The 25,532-nt window shown below is 49.7% G+C and overlaps 2 protein-coding genes across 6 annotated transcripts in view; both read right to left on the bottom strand.

The window, feature by feature from the left end:
• LOC146586662 (SWI/SNF complex subunit SMARCC2-like) overlaps nucleotides 1-855 on the bottom strand; it is a 12,511-nt gene extending 11,656 nt beyond the window's left edge. The window contains exon 1 of the mRNA XM_085320907.1: nucleotides 465-855. Within this exon, the coding sequence (XP_085177033.1) occupies nucleotides 465-855 (391 nt within the window). The remainder of the gene's footprint in view (nucleotides 1-464) is intronic.
• Nucleotides 856-1,613: 758 nt separating this feature from the next.
• Nucleotides 1,614-25,171, bottom strand: RNF41 (ring finger protein 41). 5 transcript variants are annotated; one of them, XM_085320911.1, is made up of 7 exons: nucleotides 19,789-20,561; nucleotides 18,454-18,654; nucleotides 9,084-9,196; nucleotides 5,708-5,979; nucleotides 4,676-4,811; nucleotides 4,005-4,108; nucleotides 1,614-3,412 (listed from the first exon to the last, which is right to left on the bottom strand). In XM_085320911.1, exons 3-7 carry the CDS (start codon nucleotides 9,171-9,173, stop codon nucleotides 3,061-3,063), a joined length of 954 nt encoding a protein of 317 aa, XP_085177037.1. In that variant the 5' UTR covers nucleotides 9,174-9,196; nucleotides 18,454-18,654; nucleotides 19,789-20,561; the 3' UTR covers nucleotides 1,614-3,060. The 5 variants fall into 5 exon arrangements, with proteins under 5 accessions (XP_085177037.1, XP_085177035.1, XP_085177036.1 ...); XM_085320909.1 differs by lacking the exons at nucleotides 18,454-18,654; nucleotides 19,789-20,561 and adding an exon at nucleotides 22,925-25,171; XM_085320910.1 differs by lacking the exon at nucleotides 19,789-20,561 and having other exon boundaries at nucleotides 18,454-19,765.
• Nucleotides 25,172-25,532: the final 361 nt, after the last annotated feature.

Genomic DNA, 25,532 nt, shown 5'->3' with positions numbered 1-25,532 from the left:
AAGGCGTTGGACTCGAAATCCAATGGGGTTTCCCCGCACAGGTTCGAATCCTGTCCGTGACGCGGCGGTTGTTTTTGTGGGGGCGACCAGGGCCGGGCCCTGCACGGAGGCCAGAGGGGTTGGGGGCGGGGGGGGTCTGCTGAAATCCCCCCCGCCAGGGAGCCCCCGCACCCCTCTTCAATTTTTAAAGACGAGGAAAGGGAGGCGCAGCGCAGGCTGCTYGGACGACGCACAACCCCTCCGGGGGGCGGGGGGAGGCACTACATCTTTTGGGAGCGTGGCAGAGCCACTTACGGGGGCTGCTCCTGTTTGGGGACGGGGTGGCCACCGAGGGCCAGAGGGGCCCCAGCTGCCCCCAGGGAGCAGAGCCCCATCCTAGGGGTCCTGGCACCTGGGCGAAGGCCCGGGGAGCAGAGGCCGGAGCGAGCTGCGGAGGACGGAAACGGTGCTGGGGGGGCACCCACAGCGTCCCAGCGTGGGGGAGACGCGCGCGGAGCTACGACAGACTGCGGCATCCGGAAAAGGCGGTTTATTTGGTGCAGGCGACACAAAGAACCAGCGCACGCACACGCAGCAGCCGTCGCGGACCAGCGCCGTCGCCACCGCCGCCTCGCGTCCCCCCGGCAGGCAGGAGCTGCCCCGCGTCGCTGCCGGGGCGGGGAAGGAGACGCGCTCGCGCTCTGCAGATGCAGATTTCCCAGTGGATGTAGCAGCTTCGTTGTATTCCTGAGCACGAGAGAGCAGGCTGGGAGGACCCCCCAGCTGGCCCCTCCGAACAYGGCGTTGTCTAGACACCGAAACAAGTACAAACCACTTCGGGCAACTGATCCTCACGGCGAAGCATTCCTGGTGCATCGAAAATACAAGATACARACACACAGCAACGGCCCTGGAACTGCAGCGGACGAGCCGGAGCCCCCCGCGAGAGCCATGCGGGAGAAGGGAAGCTCCGCTCAAGGGAGCGGCAGCCCGGGAGCACCACGGACTCCTCGCAGCTGAGCGAAAGCCAAGCTGGGTGCTTGCGGTGGGCGACACAGAGCACACGGAAGCGCTCAGGGAGAAGGGGGACAGCGAGGCGGCAAGCCAGGCTAGCGGGAGCGGTCATGCATCTTCCCACGGTCGGGAACAGCACGGACTGAGGAGAGAGACGCTGGACGTGGGGAATCTTCCTTCCCACTGCCACAGTGGCCTCTCCTCTCTGCTGCACCTCTCCAGGCCCCCTCCGCCTGCTCTGGCCCCGTCCTAGCACTGCTGCCAGAAGGCCCCTGGGCGCAGAGCAGGACGCACACAGGGAGAAAGGATCCAGACACGGGACCGGGGGCTGCAGCGGCCTCCTCCTCCCCGGGCTGCTGTGGGAGAGCTGCCCCCAAGCCCCACGGCTGGCACTCGCTCACGTGGCCTCGGTGGGAGGGCACCGACTCCGCTAGCTCCCAGCACCAGGGCTAGAAAATGCAGCTGCTTTGAGAACAAGAGCCTGGCAGCAGAACTCTGTCAAACCAGAATAGTCGGGTGCTCTCCTGGCTGCTTCTTCCCGGTGAGCAGGGACAGCTGGAGCTGCCAGGAGGAGCAGAGACACCCAGTCCCAGCGGTGAGGATACTGTCCGAGCCTGGCGTAAAGCAACCAGAACGCTGTTTATTGATTATTTAAATCCCTGCCTCACAGTAGGCCACATGGGCACAGGAGTGAGTGATGAAACAGTATCTGAATAATACAGACACAGAAGGAGAAAAGTACTGTAAAAAACAAAACAAATGCAAATAAATTAAATTCCCAACAAGTAAACGTAACCAGGTTCTGAGGCGCCTGTCCATGGTACTTCAAAAATAAAATAAAAAGAGGGGGATATACAAACAAAAGAGGCCAAAAAAGTACAAAAAATACAGAACCACAATCACAAGTGTCTGAAAAGTAACAACAGTAACAGTACAGAAAACTCTTATGCCAAATACCCAATGCACACAGACCAGACAGGAGTTTCTCTAGGGCTAAGGGCAACACGTGGAGGCAACTTTAAATGGCACAAGATGCCTGGGCAGCCACGAGCTGTTCGCTTGGGCAGGAGCATCCACACAGCGAGCTTGGGAGAGCCCGGGCTCTCCCGTCGGAGAGAAGAGGGAGCCACGGCCGGGCTGGCAGCGTGGGGCACGCACGGAGCGACGGCCTGCGCAGGTCTGCAGGGACGGCGGCATCCAGGGCCTGGAGAGCCCATCTGAAAGGCCGGTTCCTCCAAGACCGAGTCTCTCCCACACGTGGGAGGGCCCCAGCCCTTGACAAGCGCTGGAGGCTCGTCCTCTTGGCGGCTCAGCTGTCTTGGCTTCAGCTGCCTTTAGGTTTTGAGAGCTGCTTCTGGGCACTACTCTCAGCTCCATTCATAGAGTTGCTCCTGGGACCTCTTCTCCCAATCCCATGCCCCCTCCCCAGCCCAGCACAGGAGGCCAGGGAGCAAATCCTGCTGTTAAGGTACTGTGTGGTCAGTCAGGCATGGAAGGAGGCAAGACTTGAAGAAACCGCAACAGAGAAACCTTTGAGAGCGAGGCAGGAAAAATCCAGAGAGGGAGATAAAGCCCAAGAACAATTTAGCCTCTGGACAAAGAAGAGATATGCCACTGGCCATGGGGTCAGTCCGCAGCAAGATAGCAAATTATCCTGTCAGTTTGGGTTGCACAAGGAGCCAGGGCTTTGGCAGAGGCACCAGCATCCAAAACACAGGCTGGGTCTGAAGAGTCAGGCGGTATTCAGAGGAGTGGTTGTGCTTTCTCTCCCTCCCTCCCACCCCTGAAAGATATTGCAGGTGGAAGCTGATCTGCAAGGGGCAAACATGGATGGGCTGCGTTGTGTGTTCATTGCTGGGCCAAGTGTTTTAAGTAGTATTTACCAGAGGCTTTTAACTCTTTCTGCTAGGAAGCAAGAGGCTCGAAGGAATAATGCCCCAACAAAACCATACAGGTGGCTAGGAAACACCAGTGGTTTTGACTAGCTACTCCCCCGGTCCCCTCTGCCTCTCCCCCTTCTCCCTCCTTTCCCTTGTCAGCACGAAGTGTTTCTTGCTTTGGAAGTCCTTAAATTTCCTCCACTCCGTGTGCAAATATCATCACCAGTCCTGGCTCTAGCACCATGTCCTCACCCATGTGCTGGTTTTCACAGGCCATCACGACCACAGCCTGTTTGCCAGGGATGCGCTTGGCCACATAGTTCTCGTAATACCGCCGGTTCATCTGGCGGGTTTCCAGCGTGGCCAGGCCCTGTGGCCAGTTCCGCTCGTGGGCATTCTCAATCAGCTCGTTGATGATGGATGTGGGGCAGCCGCTCTCCACCAGTGAGCGCTTGATGACAGCCTGCAGCACTGCATCCGGCGTGGAGATCATTCCACCCCACCGTGTCACCCGGGCTGGCTGGAGGGAGTTCACCCACCTGGTTGAAGAGACCGGGACAAGCAGATAGTCAGTGCCACGCATTAGTGGTGGCTGTCATTGAAACCAAGCAGCTGCTCTTGCCTTGGGTCTGCTCTATGCTCRGGAGCTAGAGCTGAACAGGAAATGCCTCTTTTTTTCCCCCACCTGCCTCTCCTCTGTTCCCACCTCAGCAAGCAATCCCTGCAGGTCTCTTGCTGTGGCGTTCAGCTTTGTTGAATAAAGCCTTTAACTCCCAAAAGGGAGCAGAAGAAAGGATCAGATGGGAAGTCATTTCCTCCAGCCTTTCTCAGAAGGAGGAAGGAATCTGGCAGCTTCCTGCTTGTGAACAGGATGCAGGTGGAAGAATAAAAAAGACCAGAACCTATTGTGCAACCAGCTCACACGCTGCTCCCTAGTACAAACATCCCTGCAACTGCCTCGCACTTGCATTTCTAATAAGACATTTTCTTCTCAAAGTATGCCTTTGCCTTGCAAGACACTTCATCCTTCTCTCAAGTTTGCAGGTTAAGCTAGCAGATGCCCAGCTCCACTCACACCCTGATGCAGGGCCCCCCTGCTCCTCCTAGAGCAGCATGAGAATCAGTACTTACTCCAGGATTTCATTGTATTCGATGGTCTCTTCCAGGTTCTGCAGGTTAGGGTTGACACTACGGATAGCTCGCATATAGGCCTTCAGCAACTGAATGTCCCGTTTCTAAAACAGGCAGGACATAGCACGGTTTGCAAAAGGAGTCACTGCTGCAGCTACAAGTCACAAGAGCAAACCCTGGTATAGCAGCAGGGAGGAACGTGTCCCTGCACATTCACTGAGCTATGGTCCCCGGTTTCAGGGGAGGTTGGTGTTTGAACTGGCAGGTTTCACTCTGCAGCTGGGGCAGAGTGAGGGCACCGCCCTGCTTGGGTTGTCAGGCTCAGCCACCAGGCAGTAGCTCATTAAGCCACAGTAAGCCACAGTAATGATCAGTAGTGATACCCTCAAAACTCTGAGCCGTCTTGACCTGTGAAGGGCAGAACAGGGCAGGAGAGGGARTTCTAGGTTGCTCTCCACATGCTGAGCAAGGAAAGTACTCCAAGACAGCAGAGTTGCAGAACAGCAGCTAGGGCCTGGCTGCACTCGGTTCTGTYTGCCCTACAGCTGCTTTCTTTGTGCATAAACCATTTTCAGTGCTTGGTGTCTAAACAGGCAGGACTGACCCTTCCCAAGAGGATGTTAGCACAGAGACCCCACTGCAAGTCAGCCCCCTTGCCCACATGGGGCTACCTGCTCTGCTAGCTGATGTTTGTGCTCTGCTGAAGTCTTCTCCAGCTCAGCAATTCTTGTCTGCTGCTGTTGCACCACAGATCTCAAATGCTTGATGCAGTTGTGGTTTGGTAGCTCATCTTTGGGCATTTCCAAGCTGTAGAGCATTGCAAAAACAGTAGAGGCTCCATGTTAGGAAAATTTACACACCAGAGCACCTGGCATTGCTATAACAACTTCCAGGACAAAGCTAGCCTTGGAGGACTTGCAAGAAGCTCTGGAAAACCCAGAGCCATGTAACCTCAAATATGTTTTAGATCTGTTCACTATTGCACCTCAGGGTTTAAACCAAATGGGGTAGACTTTATGAGAACAGATCACCACCAGGTAGGCAGGCGATGGGATTGTCTTCCTCTGAAAGAAATCAGTGCTCAGGATCAGTCCCAACATTAGCAAGCCCATGAGCCTGATCCAATCTCTGACTTCATCTTAGGCAGATCTGATTGTTTCCAAGCCAACCATCCAGCCTGGCTGGATGTTTACAACACACAAGTGGGGAGGATATCAGCACCAAGAGCAGAGGTGCCAAGGCCAGACCAGCCACCCACCACTCCTGGTTCTCAGAGCTGGCAGCACGTAGGAGGTAGAAGAACTCATGCTAGTACTTGTCCTGGGGTGGAATGGCTCCGGGCAGATTTACAAAAGCTCCAGTACCCCATTTCCACCAGTCAACTGACACTCGAGCCTCCATGAAAGAACTAAGGGCTTTGAAGCAAGTTTAGGAGGAACATGCTTTGGCTAAAAAGCCTTTCACTAGTCCTTTCTGCAGCACCACAGCCTATAAGGCCCTGCTGCCTCCAAAGCGCCATGCCCATGGGTCAAAGGGGTGCCCAGAGCAGAGCCAGTTAGCATAAACTCAGTTTCCTTCCCCCAGCCGGGGGTCTCCACTCTGCCCTCCTCCACAGACAGCTGAGTGGGAATAGATGTGTCCTGTGACACGCTAAGGGCTCGTGCTCTCTGGCCAGGCCAGAACCCCCCCAAGGCCATCCTCACCCGCATCCCTGCTCGCAAGTCACTGGGCGCTTTGGATTGTGCTCGCAGTCATTGAGGTGAGACATCAGGTTGTCAAGTCGCACTACTGCCGTACAGCCGAAAACAGCGTTGTCACAAGTGATCTGCAGCTTTGAGAGCATATTACGCATGATCCGTGGGACAGGGCGGAGGTGGGCAACCGTCACTACACTGCGGTCCACGGGGCACGTCTGCTGCTGGGAAAACCACTGGGTGATGCAGGCATTGCAAAAGGCGTGTTCACAGTGAGGAGCCTGTGGAGGGGAAAAGGAGCAGAAATCGGCTAAATGTTACTCGCAAGCCCTGCTGAGATATGTTTGCTGGTCCCTGGATGGCTCATGTGCTAGCAATGATCTTGATCAGAGAAAGGCTCTCAGTCTCAGAGGGCTGCACAACAGCTATATACTGACTTGGGGGAGATACATATCTACTACACAAGCAAACAGGAGAATGAGACACCAAAAAACAGGCCTGTAAAGTAAATGCAAAGCCTTTGCACAGCACCTCCCCACTACAATGTGAAAGGCACAGCTGAAGAGCCATTCTTCCTCCTCTTGGATGGCAAATGCCCAGGTTCATCCATGTCTGGATTTCATTCTTGGGCTCAGCCCCTCCAAGTTACTATCTTCTCACCAGAGACTTGGTGTCTCACAAAAAGATCAGTTCCCTGGGACAGGGTTAGGAATCGTCAGAACAGTGCTGCTGCCCTGATGTCTCCTATGCTGCCTTTTTAAAGGGCTGAGGAGGCAAGACAGATCAGGATGCTAAATTTAAACATTTTTCCAGGGCAGATTAGAACATTACTTCACTGTATTTATACAGCTGGACTCTGCTCTTAAGTTCAAGCTACAGTTGAAAGGGTATTAAGTTTGGGGAGGGGGAATGGGACACAGGCCAGTTCTTCAGACAACAGAGATCTTTTCCTTCCAGAAAGCCAGAGTTACAGAAAGGTCAGATGTATTCAGGGCTAACTCTCATTTACAAGCTGTTCCCTCGGTGCAGTGTCTTACCAGCTGCCTTGAACAAGCCAACAAATGTAGCCAGGGTATAACAAAGATTGTAGGGCATGTGCTGGATTAGGATTCACCAGTTCGATTCACAACACTGTCCCAGGAATTTCACTCCAGACCCAAGGCAACACAGATCGAGCCAGCTTCCCTCCCCAGACACACTCTGCCTCCGAGCCAGCGGGCAGCTGAACTCATTGACGGACAAGGCAGTGCGTGCAGGGCTCTGGCACAGGGAAAACCACTCCCCACCCTCGTGCTTTGCTGAAGTCCTGCTCCCTCGGCTTTCCCACTGCCTGCCCCTGCATCCCAGGGCTCCCTGCTGTGCTGGCCTTTCTGCTCCCTTTACAAGGTTTTATCTACTCAAGGCTGATCAACACAGCCCTATCTACTCACACTGAAGTCTTAGTGATCTGGAAACCTCAGTGACTGAAGCACAGATGGGGACTGCAGCAGATGGCGAATCAAGCCAGTTTCACTGGCTCCTGCAGGCAGAGGGTTGCTCCATGGTCATGGGACCACAGTTGCCACAAGTGATGTTTCATTGCCAGGGCTGTAGGGGAACCTGTGAGACCATCTGTGTGGCTGGGACAGAACCCAGGGCCATTTCTGTGCCCAAGATGGGACAGCTGGGTCACATTTGATTGTGTATTTCAGTGACAGTGGTCAAACGCTGGGATGGGRCCCAAAGAGGCTGTGAAATCTCCATCCCTGCAGATATTCACAGCTCTGCTAGACATGGCCCTGGGGCCATCTCAGATAACTTTGGAGGTAGTCCTGCTCTGAACATGCAGATGGACCACAGTTGTCCTGAAGCCGCTTCCAATCCAGATTATTCTACAATCCCTTGGTCAGCAGAAATGGTCTCCAGACAGACAGCAACTTGCCTCCTCTCCCTCAGACACCCCCATGACAGGAATCCGCTCCAGAGCATTCATCACTTAGCTGGTAGGCAGGAAACAAGGAGAATGGTCCTCAGGAATTTGAACCCTTCGAATCAAGGCTAGTCAGAGGGCAAGTCTTATGCCCAGCTACAAAGGCAGTCTAATCACAGCTCTAGTTACTGTGCTGTTGGCAAGAGCAGGAGGGCTGGTGTCCAACAGATAAGCTGTTAAACACTYTTGAGAAAAGCCTGGGAACAAGGGACTTTTAGATATCACATTCTCAAAATGAGATTTAAATAAATCTTCTTAAGAAACCTGCAACTTTCCCTCTATTTTATGTGACAATCCACGATCATGTTCACATGTTGACAGACTGTTTCTTTTCAAAGCTTGTTTTGACATAACAGATTAGCGTAGTTGGAGGGTGCTAACACACTATTTTAACTCTGATGGATTGCATGGTTTTGCACACCCCTGTCCCAGCACACTGACACAGGGAGGAAATACTATGTAATCCTTGGCTTCTCTGGGATTCCAGCTTACTGGCACAGCCCAAATCACAGCTTTTGTGATTCTATTCATTATTAAGCGATCAAACTGCAACAAGCATGTGTTTCCAGATTAGCTTGATCCTATTTTAAGCTATTTTATTTCAAATGAAGGCTGGATTTATGCACAGGGTACAAAGCTAGCTAACACATGGCCACAGCTCTACCAATGCAGAAATGCATCTGGTGGAATACATTCCCAGGAAGGGAAGGGCACAAACTGGGGGTRTGGAAGCCCCACGTACAATACCAGCTCCATTCAGCCATCAGGAGTGTGCGCTACTGCATTCAGAATTGTCAAGGGGGCTAAAAGAGCCCGTAATTTCTCTCCCAGTAACTGGGCTTACCAGGACACAGTGACAAATACAGCCTTTCCATTACCAGGTGGGCAAAGGGGTGCACCAACACATCACAGACCACACAGTGCTCTAGAGTCCCCTCCACACAGCCACCCCTGCACGCTGTGCTGGAAGAACTTGCAGTATTTCACAGGAAAGCCCTATACAACAGCCCTTCCGCTTTACAGGGGCGGAAAGCTGATGCAGTGGTGAAAAAAGTAAACTCCCCATGCATCGCGGTCTTCCCTGAATAGCTCCACTAGGTGCAGAGTGACCTGGACCAAATACTCCCAGCCATGCCAGGCCCAACAGAGCAGTGAGCTGGAACTACAGCTCTGCTCTATTTATCCTCCATCTGAGCTACATTTAGTGGCAGGAGAGGAGCAGGATTCTGGCTAGCTTACACATCCTTGCATATGCCATTGCTTTAAYGCATTAGCAAGAGAGCTTTAAGACTCCCTTAAGCTCATATAACACACATGCTGTGTGCGGCATCCATCATCAAATGAAGACGTCTAGAAGTCTGGAGCTGCAATCAGAGGCTTTTGGTAAAAACAGTCAGTGATCAGAGGGAAACCTACCTGCACTGGCTCCTCCAGGACCCCGCTGCAGATGGGGCATATAAGGTCTTCATCAACATCCCCCTGAAAGCGTGCTACATCATACCCCATTGCTCATCACCAATGCCAGAACCCTGCAAGGGGAAGAAAAGAAGTGAGGAGCAGCTAGGCACCCGTGGAGTCCAGACAGAGCCGGTTTCAGCCCTCACAGTAGCCAGGTTTCCAATTCCTGCTCCCTCTGCCCAACACAGCYGGCTGCGGCAGACCCGAGCACGGCAGGCACCAGCCAGGAGCTCGCAGCTGAATGCTGCACAGAGGAGGGTGCAGCACAGCCAAGGGGAAAGTGGTCTTCTCAGCTGTTTGTGTGCTGAACTGCTCCTTCACGATGCACTGCTGGCATTGCTGCTCTCCCACACGCATTATTACTAATCCTGACGCAATTTTCCTTTTTTTTTTTTTTTTACATTTTTTGCACAGTTGGATTCAGTTTGTACAGGAGAGGCAGCACAGAGAGTCATTGCTTACAATGAGTGGGTCCAGCCCTGTAGGCTGGGCACTGGCACGGCATTTTGCGCACCATGCCTACAAGCATGGGCAGCAAAGTATGCCGACGCGTGCCACAGAGCCTGCTCCCTGGGGCAGCCAGACACCTGCGAGCCCTGCTACGCCGAGCAAGGCAACCAGCTCCTTCCCCAGCGACAGCGTTCCCAGCGGCTCCTGGGACTCCAGCTAACTGGGCGCAGGTATTTGCAACGAAGTCCAGCTGACTCTGGTTTTACCATTCCACCGAGCAGACAAACAGCAAAGACTGTAACATCACCTGGCACAGAGCGTGATCGCAGCCGGGTGCTCCAGCGCCTGGAGAGGAGCCTCCGGCCGCCCGTGCGAGCCGCCCGGGCTCTGCCTGCTCACAGCACGGAGCGCGTGCGGCAGCGAGAGCAACCGTGAACCCAGCCCGTCAGGCACCAAGCGCTCGTCCCTCCCCTCCGAGGGCACGGCTCCCAGGCGATACTGTCCGCTACCTTCTCACAGTACCTGCCAGAGACTGACCTTGAGCTCTGCCCCAGTATGCCAGCAGTTACTGGTCCCTGAGCAGCCCGTCCCTGAAGAGCCAACCCCTCCTCTCCCGTTCTCACCAACATCAAAGCCGGTGACAACCGTCACAGCAATACCGATCCCCGCTGCAGCGGCGCCGTCGCACCCAGCACGAGATAAAGGAGGCTCCATCTCGAACACAAACAGAAGCCGCAAGCCAGGCGGAGACGAGCGCTGCGCGAGGCACGCAGCCACGCCGCGGCGCCGGTACCGTCCGAGTCTGCCCCAGGGAGGGGACCACTGTGTGGCAGCACCTCCAGCTGCACAAACGCCAGGGATGTCTACCTGCCCTCGAGGGCAGGCGCAAACTCGCCCTGCTGATGTTCCCCAGCCAGGTGAGAGCCATGCGGCCACGGCCAGCAGCCCTGAGCCGCTACACCTCAGCTGAGTTGCTTGCACAACGCCATGCACCTCCCCAGCCAAAGGAGCTTCAGCTCTAGACAGACACAGCAAGTGCAGCGTGTTGTGGAAACTGCTGTGTCTGCTCAGCTGGAAAAGAAAAGGGAGGAGAGAAGGTGTGATGGATGGACAGGAGAAGGCTGAAGATAATGCAATAACTTCACAGTTGGCCCWTGGTACCTTCCCCTAGTCAAAGGGCAGTAGGGAGGGACTTAAATCAACTTACTAGACATCTGTGAAAATCAGATGATAAATCAGCCCCACGTGTGGATAGATTCCTTGCTTTCACAGAGCAAGCACAGACAAAAGACTCCTCTGACAGAGGCTGGGGTGGGGAAAGTCCCTGTGTCAGAGTTTGCAATTCAGATAACATGATAAACAGCTCCAGGCTGGATGGAGAACAGATCTGTGAGCAACTAGGATCAGCTGCTCTCAAACCTTCCCACGCCTTTGGACAAATGCTSCTCTCCTCAACTGGGAAGGGACCCAAATTCCTTCCCATCCCTTTACAAGCCACTCACTGCAAATCTCAGCACCTCTGACGCATTTACATTGGGGTAAAACTGACTGGAAAGGCAAACAAGGATGCGGAAGACCCAGAGCAACAGCTCCTGGTTGGCAATTGAGTCACAGCACCTGTGCAACCTGCAACCCCTCACCAGGAGGGTGTTTCACTCCACAGCTGGGACCACTCCAAACACCCTCGCTCCTGCTGCTCCATGCTCAGGCACTGATTCACRCTGTGGCATCTTGATGTGTTTCTGAACTCATGAGCAGCTGCCAGGAACACAACCTGCCCTCTGTGACTGCTAGGGAGATGCAGCACCAGTTACTGTAATGGGTGTCCAGGCATCAGAAGTGGAACTAGACTGGGCAACCGGACAAGATCCTTCCACTAACAAGACAAAGCTGCATTGTGAATGCACCAACTCCAGATAGCACAGCAGCCCCGAGGGAAGGGGTCTCACTGCTGAGCCGGCCCTGCCCACCGCAGTTTGCCCAGAAGTGCACTCGCTAACAGCTCAGCTCCCTTTACCTTTCGGTTCCAAACTTCTAGTTTCCAACAAGCAGCTGGGCAAGACACCAAATGTCTTCATACCTACTCAGGTAAAAGAGTGGAGGGAGAAGAGCAGAGGGCACATCACAAACACTAAGATCAACGGCCTTGCCATATGCCAAATAGAAGCTGAATCAAAACTTTCCCCAGAAAAATTTCTGCACCTGCATGAGTCTGTGCACTTTTGAATTCCTCTCATTCCTCCACCCAGCTGCTTGCCCCTTCTGCCAGCAGAGCCAGATCATCCGTGAGGCTTTGATAGCATGCCAAAGCAAGGAACATTTGTTTCCTAACTGCAAAGCAGAAATAGGAGAGCCGAAAATGTCTGTGATGTTCTAGTGAGATGGAGCTGGCAGCCCAACCTCTCTCCTGTCAGATTCAGAGGTGAATTAATGACCTAGCCCTGCAGGATACTGCACACTCCTTCCTCCCTGGGCTCAGCAATCTCCAGGATGGCCCCAAAAGAGATATCACATGGTAATATGAGCAAGCCCTACAYGCACAGTGCTACTCAACAAGAATGATTCACAGGCTGCAGGCATCTATCATGTGCAGAACCAAAGTGCAAGGAGCTTAGAAGATGCTTTTCCTCAAAGGGTTAATAGAGGCACTTAGACACTGAGGTGAAGTCAAACCAAGCCATCTGCAGTATGGACAAGACAAAATACAGCTGAATGAAGTTAGAGCGGAAGTCCACGGAAGCCCCCCTCTTAGAACAAATTACTTCTGCAATAAATAGTAACTGTCACTTAAGATTATATTTAAGCAAAGTCACTTCCCAATCCTGCCCCCTCCAAATATGCATAGTTTCTGGATCCCAGCACCATCCTTAGGGCTGGGCAGGGAGAGAGGACAGCTAGCATGGATCAGAGGCAAGTCACAGGGAACAGGGCTCTAACCCAAATTAGAGAGCAAAGCTAGGGTAAGTCACTTTTCCATCCTTTCCCTCTGCTTCCCTTGTCATCATATGTCTGTCTTGTCTTTTTAGATTGTCATCTTCTTGACCTGGGGACTTTAAGTGCCTGCATGCTGCTTAGCACAGAAGAGATTTACATAGCAACAAGAACTTGATTGTATCAGAGAGGATCATGAATTAACAAGTAAGAAGTACTTTGACATTCTTGCACTCACCCTAAGCCTCCTCAGCATCCACCGGCTGAGACAAAAGCCCTTCAAGGCCAGTTCCCAATACGCCCTTGAGGAAGTAGAGGAGAGGTAAGAGGAAGGCAACAACCACTGGTTGGCTGAAGGCTGGCTAGAGAACGGCACCGCGTGCAAGGACTGCCAAAAGGCYGTCGCATCCCAACAACGCTTCTCCCAGCTCCGCTATCGCTGTGGAGGAGCCAACATCTTGTGGCAAGCTCCTGACTTGGGCTGTTCTTCTATCCTCTCCRTAAACCCACCACTTAAATAGGCAAATAAGTTAAGGCAGTTGGTCGCCACAAACTCTCCCTGCTCTGGTTATAGGATATTCATTCCTACACACTCAGTGCATTCCAGTTTTGTTCCAAGTCTTGGGTAACAAGGGGGCTTCATTCAATTATCTGGCATCAGCTTACCTCAGCACTTCCAAATCACAGCGCAGAAACACAGCTAACAAGGCGGCGGCTCTTCTGACCCAAAGCATATCCATCATATTTCATATTAGCAGCAACCATACAGATAAGATTTCCATGGTAATACTGTGCTGTCTTCCAGCCCGATAACTAACTGTTTCTTTCCCCAGAGGAAAATTCAATAGCTGAGAGAGAATTTTTCTGTTGACAAAAGGAAAATTAACGGCTTTAAAAAAAGGTTACCCTYCACTCCTACAAAATGGATGCATGGGAGCCTGCAGATTTGTTCCACAGCCTCCAAAGCACATGTTCACATGTTCCCTCCTTCTTGCCACAATATGTTCAAGCCGCTGGATCCCAGACACTGAAGATGAGCCAAGCTTTCTGCCTGGTAAATTGCTCCAGGCACAGTCTGTGGAATAAGCCAGTATCTACTGGCTGCAGTGGAGCTCTCCACTCCACTGACACAGAGAGGCTGACTCATTTGGAGCTCACAGGATTATACTTCCACACTCCTCCTCACCCACACAGCGAGCTYCCCCTGGGTAACAGCTGTTCCAGGTCACAAACACACCTCACACTGTCACCCCACGGGCAAGCAGAAGGATGCAGAGCAGCCCGAGGAGGACCTGGCCCTAGACAGCTTCACTAGTAAAAAAGCATCTTCTGCAAGATCTTACCGGCCTGCTGTTGGCTGTGGGTCCCAGGGGCAGCAGCGTGCAGCTCCACCTGCACGCTGTGCACGCAGCGTGCCAGGCACTCTGAAGAGACACTGACTCATTCTGAGACTGACGTTCGGTATGAGCAACACGAGCAAGGAACAGCACAGAGGCTGGCAACACAGCATGCCTGAAGAGGGAACCGAGTCTCATGCAAGCAAAAGACGTGCTGGCTACAAGTCTCCAGGACCCCAATCACCCAGAGCTAGAGAAGGCCAAGTTTTGAAAAAGGCACTTTTTCATCCATGATAAACTGTGCAATTGTGTCTAGCAAAACAGGCAACACAAAGGACTTTGCACTTACAGCTAGAGCTTACCTAGGTAAATCTGGTCCAAGGCAAAAGATAAATGATAACAGCAAGACTGGAAGGTTGTCAGCAGCTACATATTAAACACACAGCAAAAAACATGCCTGGAGATTCAGACCATGATGGTCAGCAAACCCAAGGACACTGCAGAACAGTGCACATCTCAGGGTCTTACGTTCAAGTGCAAAGGTATCTAATTCCTCTTAGAGCACACCAGCCACTAGCAGAACCTGGCAATTCCATTCTCCTCCCTCCTTTTAACAGTAAATCCACACAGCTAGTCCCTCTTCTAAGCAAGTATCTTGTATCTGCTATTACTTCACTARGGAAGCCCAACCCTTCTTTGGAAATAGAGAAGGCCAGACAGAATCCCTTAAAAATTAAAATAAACAAAACAAAACTTAATTATCCTGTTCTGGAAGTCTCCAGTGTCAGCCTTTGCCTGCTTCTCAGAAAGAGACACACCATTTTTTCATTATTTCCAATATAAGTGTTGCCAACAGATACCAGAGCAGCTTTGCAGCTGGGACAGCTTGGAAGAAACCTGTTTTGTAAACAATGGTGTTTTTAATAATCTTCCCTAATTTCATCAGCTTTATGAGCCAAAAGAAATAAAATCAAAACCAGAAAGCAAGGGAGAGAGGAGGAAAGGAAGAGAAAACAACATATGGATGCAAGAGAGGCTGTTCTGTAACAGTTAAAACCCAGCATGGGAGTCAGGACTCCAGTGATCTTCTCACTGTTTTGCACTGCGTGTGTTCTGGGGCACCACAATTTGTTGCCTCGGTTTCCCTGCTGTGAGCAAACACATAGCATATCATGGGGGGCTGCAAGGTTTCTGAAACAGTCTTGCTGCCGCTGGAGTTTCCAGGGGGGAAAAAGTGACCTAGAAGCTTAAAGAAATCACAGGGTTCCACAGGAAATGGCTCCCAGCCCCCTGGATCCATTCAAGGGGACTTCTACTCCCAGGAGTCCAAGTTCATACCAAGGAAAGATCCTGCCGACGCTGTTGGTGGGACAGCCAGTTACCAGGACAAAGTAGCACKGCGGAAGTTGCCATGTCAGTACATGGAAGGAACTGGCTCTCCAAAGGGGCTAACATTCAGCTAGAAGCACTTTGCTGAAGGGATCTGCTGGGATCCTTCAGCCTTCTCGGATGAGGGGAGGAGGCAGCTGCTATGCATAGGTCAGGGCTGGTGCCAGGAGGAAGGCAAAAGGGCTCTGAGCAGCTGGCTCTCTGGTCTAATAAGCAGACTGCTGGACGAAGGAAGAGTCATAGCGCTGAAGCTGCACCCATGTCCGTGCTCTGTAGTTTTAAAGCAGCTCTGAGGGGTCCTAACTGATCTCACACACTAGAAGTTTCACAGGAAACTCTCACGTCAGTGACCACAGCTGTTACAGGGACAACAGCCTGGTCCAGCAGAACTGCAACAGGAGAGTCTCAGCAGYTTAACGACAGCCAGTGTGCGGAGAGCTGAAGACAGTCTGTTTGCACCCTCAAAGCCACCCAGTTACTGCAGCCCAGCTGGCAAGGGGCAGCTTGCCAAGCCACGGTGATTAGTTAGCCTCCCTCCTGCCAGCAGCCCACTCCGGCTCACGCCATCCTCTGGCACTTGCAGCCTGCACCTTTCAAAGAGCAGCGCAGCCAGCAGCTGCAACTGGAACACGTCAGGCCCCAGCAAGCCAGGTTCTTGAGCTCAGCGACCGCCACACAGCCACTCTGCCCCGGGTTAGAGAGTGAACCAAGAAACGTGGGCGCTGGGACGCGCTGGGACTGGAGCAGCTCTGCGAGCCCGCCCGCCCGCCGGAACACCGCTGGCACAAGACCCAGCAGCCAGCGCTAGCAGCAAGCCCCGTTCCACACAAAAGGAGGGAGAAGAGCTGTCTGAAGCTGAAGATTAACAAGAACAATATTGAGTCTGAACATGCGGCGCAATCTAAAGCTGGCTAAAAGTCCCTCTGCGTGACCTAGTTGTCCAGCGACCTAGTTTTCAAACTATGCAATGTAGCAGGACAGAAATAAATGCAATGCATATTGTGCATGGAAACCATTCTTGGCTACAGTGATTTCCCCACACTGCCTGGCCAAGCAGGGAGCTGAAATGGGTATTCGTTGGCATACGAACTAAGCAGAAATCCAATCTTTAATCTGTGCACCAGTGAGAGCTACAAGCTCTCTGCTCAGATATAGGCCCCATCATGATTTACTTGATGAAGAACACCCAATACAACRTATATCTCATAACTCCTCGGAAAGCAAAACACTAGCATTGATGGGTAGCTCTCAGAGCAGTAAGAGTTCTGGTACAATGTCTCCCATAGCTTTTATACCTCAGGTTATGTACCTAACCAGCCATGTGGACAGGAGTTGCATAACTGGACATTATGAAAACTTGAAGGAAGCAAGAAGCAAGCAAGCAAGCTCAATTTCAAGATGTGATTATGAGATACAGGCTCTGAAGGCCAACCACCTCTCCCTACAGCGCTCTCCGTGTGGCACCAGGGTTTCTGGGAGGTCTATCAAGCCTCACAAATCTGGCAGCACTACTCCAAACGACACCACCATTTATAACTGACTCATGTCAGATCTTCTTGGTCCTTCTAATCATTACCTTGACTTTTCTGGTACAGAGTTACACCTAGTGTCCACCCACATTACACACAGCTTGACAGAACAGACCTAATTTCAAACACTAGTGCCAAAAAGGAGCAGAGTCCAGAGTCCATCCAGCAAGGTAACTTGCTGGGCACAGCTGCAGAGAGCCTGCCTTGTGCTTAGCACTACAAGTAAGGTCTGCAGAGGCAACTCAATGATCACAGGACCAAATTCTTGACGTTACTTTGTTTGTTTCTTTGCTTTTTCCAATTTTGTTTGTATTTGGCTTGCCTGCATGTGTGGAATGAGCCTGCATGGCCTGGTGGTTTTCCTCGGAATTTCTGAATACATTTGAGACATTTAAAGGCCACGAGTTGACAAAAAATAAAACACTAGTACAGAAGACAGACCGCTGATCTGCAGGCCAGGACAGTCACTTCACCTTCCCGATTTCAGCTTCTCCATCAAAACTTACTAGTGAAGAACAGYAGATAAAATAAATCAGCTTTGCCTATATGCACGCTGTCGGTCACCACCGACTGCTTGGCATGTGTGCAATTAACTACAGCACTAATGACACCAAGGAGCAGCAGCAGTCCCTCCCTACCAAAAAACATATCAGACACTTAAATAGAGTAAGTTGAAACATGACTCGTTCACTTGCCTCTCCAGCGTTAATACAGAGGGCCTCTAATTGTTATTGCACATACCCAGGAAGCAGACAGCAATTTAAAGTAGTTTACGCTCCATTTGCAGTAAAAAAAACCCAGCAAACTAATCCTTTTGTCTCTAATAGCATCTAGAGACTTACAGAAGAGTTCAGGGAGCATTGGTGTTCTGGCATACAGCAGTGTTTAAGCAGTGCTTCATCAGTAAAGTGACTTATGTACAGCACCTGAATTGGGACCACGGTGGCAAAGGACGATTCTCAGTCACACTCCAGACTCAAAYGGAACAATTACACAAAGGCTCAGGAATTGTGTTTGAATGATTCTCGCTTACTAACCCTTTAAAGGGTTACCACTGTTTGAACACGATTGTTGGGCTAATGTTCTTGTTTTGAAACCACAGTCATATGGGTTAATTTGTTTCTTCTCAAGAACTGTGTTTACTTTAGCAGCAATAAAAACCAATAGATACACAGAATGTTCACTGCAGTTCCTCCCACACCTAAAAAAGCCAGTAATTCCCAGGCCTGAAAATGTTCTTAAGCAGAGGTGTTTCTTCAAAGTGGTTTACTCAGTTAACAAAGACTTCAGAAATGACTGACAGTAACCCACAAAGTTTTAGTATATACTGTTTTGATCCAAAAGGCCACAGGCAAAAYATATAGCAAATAATGACTAATATTTTAATTAAAAGCCAGAAGTATTGACAGTACAAATCTAACAGCTCTTTCCACAAAGTTTTTTTTTTTTACTAGTGTTGATCTTCTGTTTGACAAATGCACATGTCCAAAGAGCAGAACTTTCCATTCAAAAAAACACCCCACACTTGTGAAAGGCTTTTTTMGAAAAAGTGATGCTCCTCCCCCAAAGGGAAAAGGAAGCTTTTGCCTGAATACACATAGGCAAAGAAAAAAAATCAAAAGGAAAGGAGGATTAAACAATCTTTCTTAATTGTATAATAGAAGGAAAACACATTAATCATGAGGTCCTCACCATGTTCAAGATCCCAATCTGGTAGCTGGTAGAAGGGAAAAGGATATGCTGAGGAACTTCTACTTGCTTAATCCGTGCAGAATTGGGCCTAGAAGATTTTTTCATCCAGCAAGACCATTCCTCATTCAGGGAAGTTCTTTGGGATCTCTGCAGTATCGGTCAGACTTCAGAGCGTCTTGGGAACACCTACAGGCCTTGTGCCTCAAAATCCCACAACGTGAAACAACGCTACTGGTACCAAACAAGCAAGACAACCTGCAGACTCTTTCAGCTGGGACCTAACAAACTCACCCCATTTTCAGTACTTTTAATATGTTAAAGACATGTAAGCGAAAGGCTGGAGGCAGAAAGGTTAGCCCTGGAAATAAGCCACCTCAAGAGAAGAAAGCAAAGAAATCCTTAAGAAGTTCCTCAAGGTGGCTGCTGGAAGCAAAACAGCTCTCAGCACACCGCATGCAAGGTACTGAAGCCAAGTTCACACGAGACTGTGCAGGCAATGCCACCCTGGCACCTACAAAAACAAAAGACAACCTAATATGGAGGGGAACGTCCCTGTTTGCAGCTACTGGGGCAAGGCAATTATCTCCTTAGAGTAGGCAAGGCGTATTTGGAAAAGAAACCCAAGCAGCCTAGGTGAGGCTCTGCAGTGCCCTGTCCTTCACATCTACAGCACAGACCGTTCTCCGACACACAGTTGGCCCAGGGAGTCCTTACATAAGGCACAGGATGCAGCGTTTATCCAGCCTATCTCCAGCTCCGCAGCCAGAGAACTGCAACAGCAGCTCTCTTCCAGAGTTGTGGGACTAAAAGCAGCAACATTCACAGACCAGATTAAAATCCTGCTCTCTTCCAAGTATACGGAGCATAAACACATTGGTCAGGTTATGTTAACTGCTCAAATTCTCAGGAAAAGCAAACCTCAGACAAACCCTCCTCCACTCTCAGAAAGGATTTTTTTTTTGTTTGTTTGCACTACGAAAAGCTAGAAAGCTGCTGAAGCGAAGCTGGCACTTAAGGCAAGAGTATTTTCAAATGCACACATCTCTCCCAAGGAGGCTTTGGTTTCTCCCACACGCTGCATCCCTCTGCTAGATCCTGCTTTGTCTCACACTGAATCCTCTGCAACGCAAAGTCCGCAAACATGCGAGAACAGCAGGTTTCTGCCGATCCCCTCACTCTCCTTCAGTACAGCAGCTAAAATAGAACCCCAGAGCTCTCTGATCTAACAAAGGTAAAATAAAGCAGAGAAGACAAGAACAAGCCTCTCTGGCGCTACAGGCAACACAAGTTCTCAAGCTTGCTCCTAACCAAAATCTAGGCTTAGGCTATCCTTACCTTCAGCCTTCAAAGAACATGATGCAGTGCTAAGGTCTTACCAACCCAGGAGGTCTTTTCACGTCCTACAGCTCTATAAAATGCATAATCAAGAATCAAAGCCTGTGCTTCGCAACCGAAACAGGCTCAGAGAACACAGTTTGTTGCTGCAGGTTGCTAAGCCATGGAAACAACTTCTAAAAAATCACACATTGTTTCAGAAACATCAGGGACCTGCTTTTTATTAAGACTTTCTGACAGAGTGGCCTGACCTTGAGCTGTTGAGGTTCCCACCCAATTCCTGTCACTTCCCTTCTGTACTTTTTCCCAAATCAAGCCCATTAAAAGCTCTGGAATTCAATCTACAGCACTGTGGATGGGCTCTACAGCCTCAAATAGAGCTGCCAAAGAGGCAGAAAGAATATGCAGAAACCCACACAGATAAGTAACGACAYAGAAAACAGAACGTTCAAACTTCAGCAGGATTTTTGTGGCAAATCTCCACAACAGTTGGGATATTTTCCTCCAAAAACATCCCTTTGATCAACTGAAGTGGAGATGCACTGATTCAGAGATGTTCACCCATGCTTCCTCTCCTGCCCATCAGTGGGCACTCACCTGTTTTCTTCATTTTCAGACAGACAACGTAACCCTCAGTTGCAGTGTCAGGGTAAGAACCTGCGTATKACCTCCACCCACATAGCACATAAGTGATGTAACTAAACATCAGCAAGAATGTGAGATATGTTCAATCTTAGTATCACAAACAAACATTTTCTCTCCAACCTTAAAAGTCTTAGATTTGTAAGTCTCAGATTTAAGGGAAATGTAAAAGACTCAGGCAGAAGCATGAATTTCTGTTTTTGTCCTTTTCACAAGCTTAGAATATTTTTCCCTCTTGCAAGAGTTCTGCATTTCTATAGTGCAAAGACTCTATTTTGTCTGAGCTCTATCTGCAGTAACAGCTTTTAGCTACTAGGAATCCAGGTAGGAACTAAACTAGATTTTGTGACTTGGGGTATAAACTCTCGTTAAATATGCTTGAGCCACCAGCTCCCCTGACAACAGCCTGCTTTCCCTAGTTGTCAGTGTGCTGTGTGAGACACATTGCACAAACCCCAAAGAGATCACTGAGGAATGTGGCATGGCATGCTGCTGCAGCCCACAGCATGTCTACAGGCAGAAACAGTGAGACTAGAGGAAGAAGTTAACACTACGAGATCCCAGGGGCAGGAATCTGGCCCCTGTGTACTTTTGAAGGCCCTGAACATTCCTCATCCATATGGCAGCAGTGCCAAGAGGCTCTGAGCAGGACTGGGCTCTCATGCACCTGCCATGCTATGCACCCACAAGAAGTGGCTTATTTTAAGAGCATTCATAGCTACAGATAAGGTAGAGGAGAACATTAGTGTCTGCAAGATGGACTTCCTTTCCTTAGATAAGCAGGACAGACCACTTGATAACAGGTGGGGCTGTGCTGGAATTACACAGCACAGCATAGCCTTACCCATCCCTCACAGCACAGCATAGTCTTACCCATTCCTGATATAGCTTTTATTTTCTGGTCTGTTTCTTACGATGTCAAAACAGCCCAAGCAAAACAGAAAACCTAAAGCAGAAGTTAAACGAGTTTAATGATTTTTTCCCCAGAAATGGCAGACAAAACATAGCCAGCAAGACATCTGTATACAAATACTCAGTTACAAAAAACATCCTGCATTGCCACTACATGAGACCAGTAGTTTGCCTCCTTCAAATCCTAACTGCTTGACATCTTGTCACAAGGAAAACCTCACTAGACAGCTAGTTTAAACAGGCGCTCGATGTGCTGCTGCGATACCCAGCATCAGAAAGCCAAAACTGTCAGGGAAAAGGATCCCCCCACCCAACCCAAACCACTGCCTTCATTGGTAACACCCACACGGATGAAGGCAAGTCTTAGCTCTTTACAAAGAAGACAAAAATTCCCAGGAACACAGAGCAGAACATGGACCTCAGAGAGAAAAATCCAGCAGTGGGGCCTAGACACTTCAGCAGAATTTTCAAGCTTCTGTTCAGATACATCTTCAACTAACCAACACTGCCACTGTACTGAGCAAATCTAGATCAGCTGCCATATGGAAAACCAAAGAGCTTTTTTCCTTCAGTTGAAAGCATATGGATGCAAGGGATCTCTTTATTCTGGTGAATAATCCATCCTTAAAACAGAACAGCAAGGATCCTATTCACTAAGAAGTGTTTCCTGTTTTCTGCTGTGAGGAAGCCCACACAAGCTGTGAAGCTCTAGAAGTTGGCCAGTCACCAAGCTGACTGATCAGTGAGAAAACACACATGCAGAGATCGCTCAGCAGCTCAGCTTACAGCTCACTTTTACCTTTCGCTCTTTTTGAAGTTTGCTCTGTATTGCCTCCAGCTGTCTCTGCAATCTTTTGGGATGTCTTTCCAAAATTCCAGATTCACTAGAAGGTTTTATTAACAAAGCATTGTCCCTGCAAGTTACAGGGAATCTAGCTCTTTTGAGAGTGCTCTTGAAATGCCAGTGCCTGTCTCATTCTAGAGCACCAAATAAAACAGATATAGAAATCAGGCAGGAGCAGTTTTTAAGCCAGTTTGGCAGGGCTGTTTTAGACTATTTATGCACCGAAATTTAACGAGGATTCTGCTATTTCCCTGCAGGCATTAATTTACAAGAAAGGTTCTTTAACAGCTTTAGAGCAAGAACTGTATCATTCACTGTGAACCTGCACAGACTACAGAATAGCAGTCTGCRATCTCTAAACAGTGATCTAAGTACGTTTACTGAGGGAGAAATCAAGCAGCTAGAAGCTGTGACAGCAGCCACATGTGCTGCACTGTCAACTGCACTGCTCCAGGGAACAGAGGGACTCCTTGTAGGCACAGGGAGACTCTTGATAGAAGATCAGGGTTTGCATGCAGAGGTAAAGGGGTCTTTCTTATCAACGTATTTTCAAATAAATACGTCCTAAAACCATCCACGGTAGCCCTTTGAAAGCCCTGTATAGAAAGAAATGCCCCATTAAACTGCTGATATGATTCTAACCATTTGCATGTCTGAAGTACCACATGTGTAGAAAGAAGACTTAAACTCATCACCTGTTCACAGATGCAAAAAAAGTTTGAAAAGTACTTGATTTACCTTCTGTGGCAGAATTCTTCCCTAAGTAGCAAAGAGATGGGGCTGGATTTGGTTTACTCTTTTCAGGGAGTTGCTCCCAGTGGCCCATCTTTCCCTTTCCTCCTTTTACAGTCTAAAATGTCATTCTTCACTGGCCAAGAGCCGCTGCTACAGAAGAATCATGAGGTCAGACAGGATAGATCTAGTCATAGGAAAAAAAATAAAAAAGAGCATGGTAAAAACCAACATGGGAAGCTGTGCCCTGCCCTTCACTCACCCTCTAAAAACCCAGATGAAAATGTCTTTCTTTTTTCACAAAAGAAACCCAGACCTTCAGCCAGACACAAGAGACTTCCCCTCCATCAGGAAACCTGCATTTCCTGAAGAGCCTTCACAACATGCCTAAGTTGAATAACCTGTGCAAAAACAATCAAGTACCTGCAACCTGAGCCAGATAAGTCTCATGTTCCTCTTGGGAACAAGGATCTGAACACAGGAAAATCACCATATCTGAGACCATTCCTTACCTTGTCTTCCAAGTATCTAAAAAAATTACTCTATTTTAAAAAGAAGGAAAAAAAAAGGTAACTAAAGAGCCCCTAGTCAAGTTTTGAGAACCCTTGCTCACTTCAGCATTCCTGACCAGCCGAATACCAACCAGCCTGCTGATCCAACATCAATCGCCTCCCTGTGGCACTTTGCTTTGGAAATTCCAGCCCTCAGCCAAAACTCTGTTTGCTTTAAATCCCCCATTCGTTTCCCCGACAGAAGTTTTCAGCAAGATTGCTGCACTGCAAGAATGCACCATTTGCAGGAAAAGAAATATTTGCCCAGTAGGTAAAGTCTCAGCTTTTAAAGTTATGCAATCTCGCTAAAAATAGTTTCCCCAAATGCCACCTTAATACCTCCTGACACAAATCCAAGTTTTTTTTTTTTTCCTCTCCAACTCCTATGCTCACTCTAGTGTTAYAAAAATTGACAGCAAGAAAATCTAGATCTGAAATACTGTTTTCGTTTTATGTGCTGTTCTAGGCAACAAGGATAAAAATATAGCTCAGCAACACCACTGGACATTATTACAGCACCAAAGCAGGTACAATAACACGTAGTCCTTGGAAGCCACTACAAACAACATTTTACTGTTAGAACAAAAAAACTAATCTGATTGCATTGTGCTGAGTTTTCTCATTAACACAGGTTTTATATTTAACACTACAAAACATATTAAAGAAAGGCTAGGGACCTTCCTATAAGACAGGATACCTGTCAAACTTAGGTGCCTAAAGTTGTAAAGAGTAACACCTGCTCTTTTTCCAGAGACTTGCGAGACACCTCACAGAGCTGCACGCCATTCAGTACAGCCTGCATTATAAAACCTTGTCGTGAACTAAAGCCTTATTTCATTAAATTACTGACTTCCCTTTACTTCCTATCCTTCCTCAAATGCCTCAAACACACACAAAAGGCTTGTGATGTGCTCTGAAGGTCAGTCAAAGGACTTCAAGAGCTTGAACGCAGTAAGTGTTCTCACATTCTTTTGTTATAATTATACACGCTTTAATTTTTTACAGCTAACCTACACATGAGAGTCCCTATTTCTCCACTCCTCATCCAAGAGCACCCCAGAGCCCTGAGCTTCTTGTGCATGAGGACCAGAACGGCCTTAATCCTCACTGTACTACAGTAGCACCCAGAGGCTGCAAATAATTTGTCATCAGAGAAACTTTCAGCCCAATTAAAAGCTTCCCTCTAAAAGCTACTAGAAGAACAATTGTCAGGGAAGTCACRGAGTATTTATGACGCTGTATAATCAGACGGAACTACCATCTTCTCAAGCCACAGTACTTATTCTTTTGCTCCACCTTCTCAGCACCCATTTAGCAATGCACTAGCCAACCCCGTGAGCAGGTCTGATGTTACTCAGGCTCCAGCAGCCTGGAACAAACATGTACAGGGAGGGTTAGAAACGTTATCAGAGATCAAAGCCAAGAGATACTCCTCAAAATGACTTGGAGCTCAATTCGCAGTCAAGCTGTCAGAAACAGGTTTAAACTGCGCTCATCCCCTCAACTCCTAAATTTGCAAAACACAGCCCCAGCAGCAAGGACGGCAGCCACCGCTGTGCGTGTGCAGGCAGGCACAAAGACCCTTGCAGCACTCCAGGCGACRCATCCCCCTTTCCTCAGCACCTCTTTCTGTCCCCATCGCTTACCCCCACGGCTGCAGAAGGGTTTTAAACCCTTTCCCAAATCAACATCTGTTCTCAGCAATACCCCCCTCCACCTCCAGGGTCTCTGGCCCTTCGGTGGGTCCTTTCCCACCCAGGCCAGCCCCCCCCCCCATGCAAAAGCCAGGCTCCTGGCAATCCTGCCCACGCTCTGCCAGCCCCTGCATCACAGCAAGCCCAAGGGCCTCGGCACCACCTGGCCCCACTCCGGGCCCTCGCACCCGCCGCTGACCCCCGCTCCCACGCAGCTGAGGACTCATCCCCCCACACGAGACACCCGCTGAGGGGCCCTAAAGCCTCTCGCTGCAGCTTGCCCACCCCAAAACGTCTCCCAACCGCTCACCACCACCCCCGTTTTACTTCCAGCCCCACAAGGCCCCCAACCCCTTTCCCTCCCCAACA

This window comes from Rhea americana, unplaced genomic scaffold (genome assembly GCF_003343005.1).
Source record: "Rhea americana isolate MKP2758 unplaced genomic scaffold, rheAme1 scaffold_669, whole genome shotgun sequence".
NCBI lineage: Eukaryota > Metazoa > Chordata > Aves > Rheiformes > Rheidae > Rhea > Rhea americana.
The sequence above is the reverse complement of the archived record's forward strand: the minus strand, read 5'-3'. Positions and strand labels throughout refer to the sequence as shown.